Source organism: Cyprinodon variegatus, unplaced genomic scaffold (genome assembly GCF_000732505.1).
Source record: "Cyprinodon variegatus isolate N-32 unplaced genomic scaffold, C_variegatus-1.0 Scaffold1706, whole genome shotgun sequence".
Classification (NCBI taxonomy): domain Eukaryota; kingdom Metazoa; phylum Chordata; class Actinopteri; order Cyprinodontiformes; family Cyprinodontidae; genus Cyprinodon; species Cyprinodon variegatus.
This window is the reverse complement of record NW_015152159.1, coordinates 39,624-40,619: the sequence shown is the minus strand read 5'-3', so window position 1 is coordinate 40,619 and position 996 is coordinate 39,624. Positions and strand designations below refer to the sequence as shown.

Sequence of the window (996 nt, the reverse complement as noted above, 5' to 3'; positions counted from 1 at the left end):
TTATAGATCCAGATTAATCAGATTATCTCAGGTCTCTTTATAGATCCAGATCCAAGATTCTCTCCTACTGGATGAGCAGGTATAGATGGTAGATATTGACTCTTCAGCAATCCCTCCCTCTGAGCATGCATGCAGCGACAGTGGAGAGGAAAACCAGGAAGAAACATCCATCAGAGCCTGTTTTGGTCTGCAGAGTATGTTTTAATGGTCGGTCTCTGTGTTCCTATGTTTCAGTTTTGCAAAGACAATGAGATAGAGTACCTGACCGGCCGCGTCTGGATCGGCTTCTGGCTGGTGCTAATCGTCATCATCACTGTGGCCTTGGAGGGAAGCATCCTGGTTCGATTTGTTTCTCGCTTCACTCAGGAGATCTTCTCCTTCCTCATCTCCCTCATCTTCATCTATGAGACCTTTGCCAAACTGGTGAAGGTGAGTTCAGGGACCTGCAGGTCAAGAATGGCTAAAGCTCTGATCCCCTCCATCACTTCTTCTCTCTTCTCTTTTAGATTTTTAAGGAGCACCCTCTCCAGACCTGTTTCCATGGAAACGGCACCTCATCTCCTCTTCTATGCAACCACTCCATGACTGTGGGGGGTCCCAGTAAAACCAGTGGGGAGCCCAACACCGCGCTGCTGTCACTGGTCCTCATGGCGGGAACATATTTCATTGCCTTCTACCTGAGGAAGTTCAAGAACAGCTCCTTCTTCCCAGGAAGGGTCAGTACCTACCTGGACAGAACCAGGTCCAAACGGATGCCTGCAGAGCCCAACACCTGATTTAGTCTCAAGCAGCCCCATGGTAGCTCCTAAATGTTCAAACAAGTTCTGATAACGTGATTAGTGGTGAGATGAGGGGCCTAAAGTCCTCAACCAGAACCAGAAACTGATGGCTCAGTTCAGACACCCGGGTCAGACATGGTGTCTCCCAGGAGCAGCAGGTCCAGCTTCCTGTTCAGAGACCCTCTGAGTTCGGAAGGATTTCCTTCCTTTAAGGCTG

The 996-nt window shown here is 49.2% G+C and overlaps 1 protein-coding gene across 1 annotated transcript in view; it reads left to right on the top strand.

Moving 5' to 3' along the window:
- The window catches only part of LOC107104357 (anion exchange protein 2-like), a 26,279-nt gene that overhangs the window by 21,752 nt on the left and 3,531 nt on the right, over positions 1–996 (top strand). The window contains exons 20-21 of the mRNA XM_015404347.1: positions 235–429; positions 507–716. Of these exons, the coding sequence (XP_015259833.1) occupies positions 235–429; positions 507–716 (405 nt within the window). The remainder of the gene's footprint in view (positions 1–234; positions 430–506; positions 717–996) is intronic.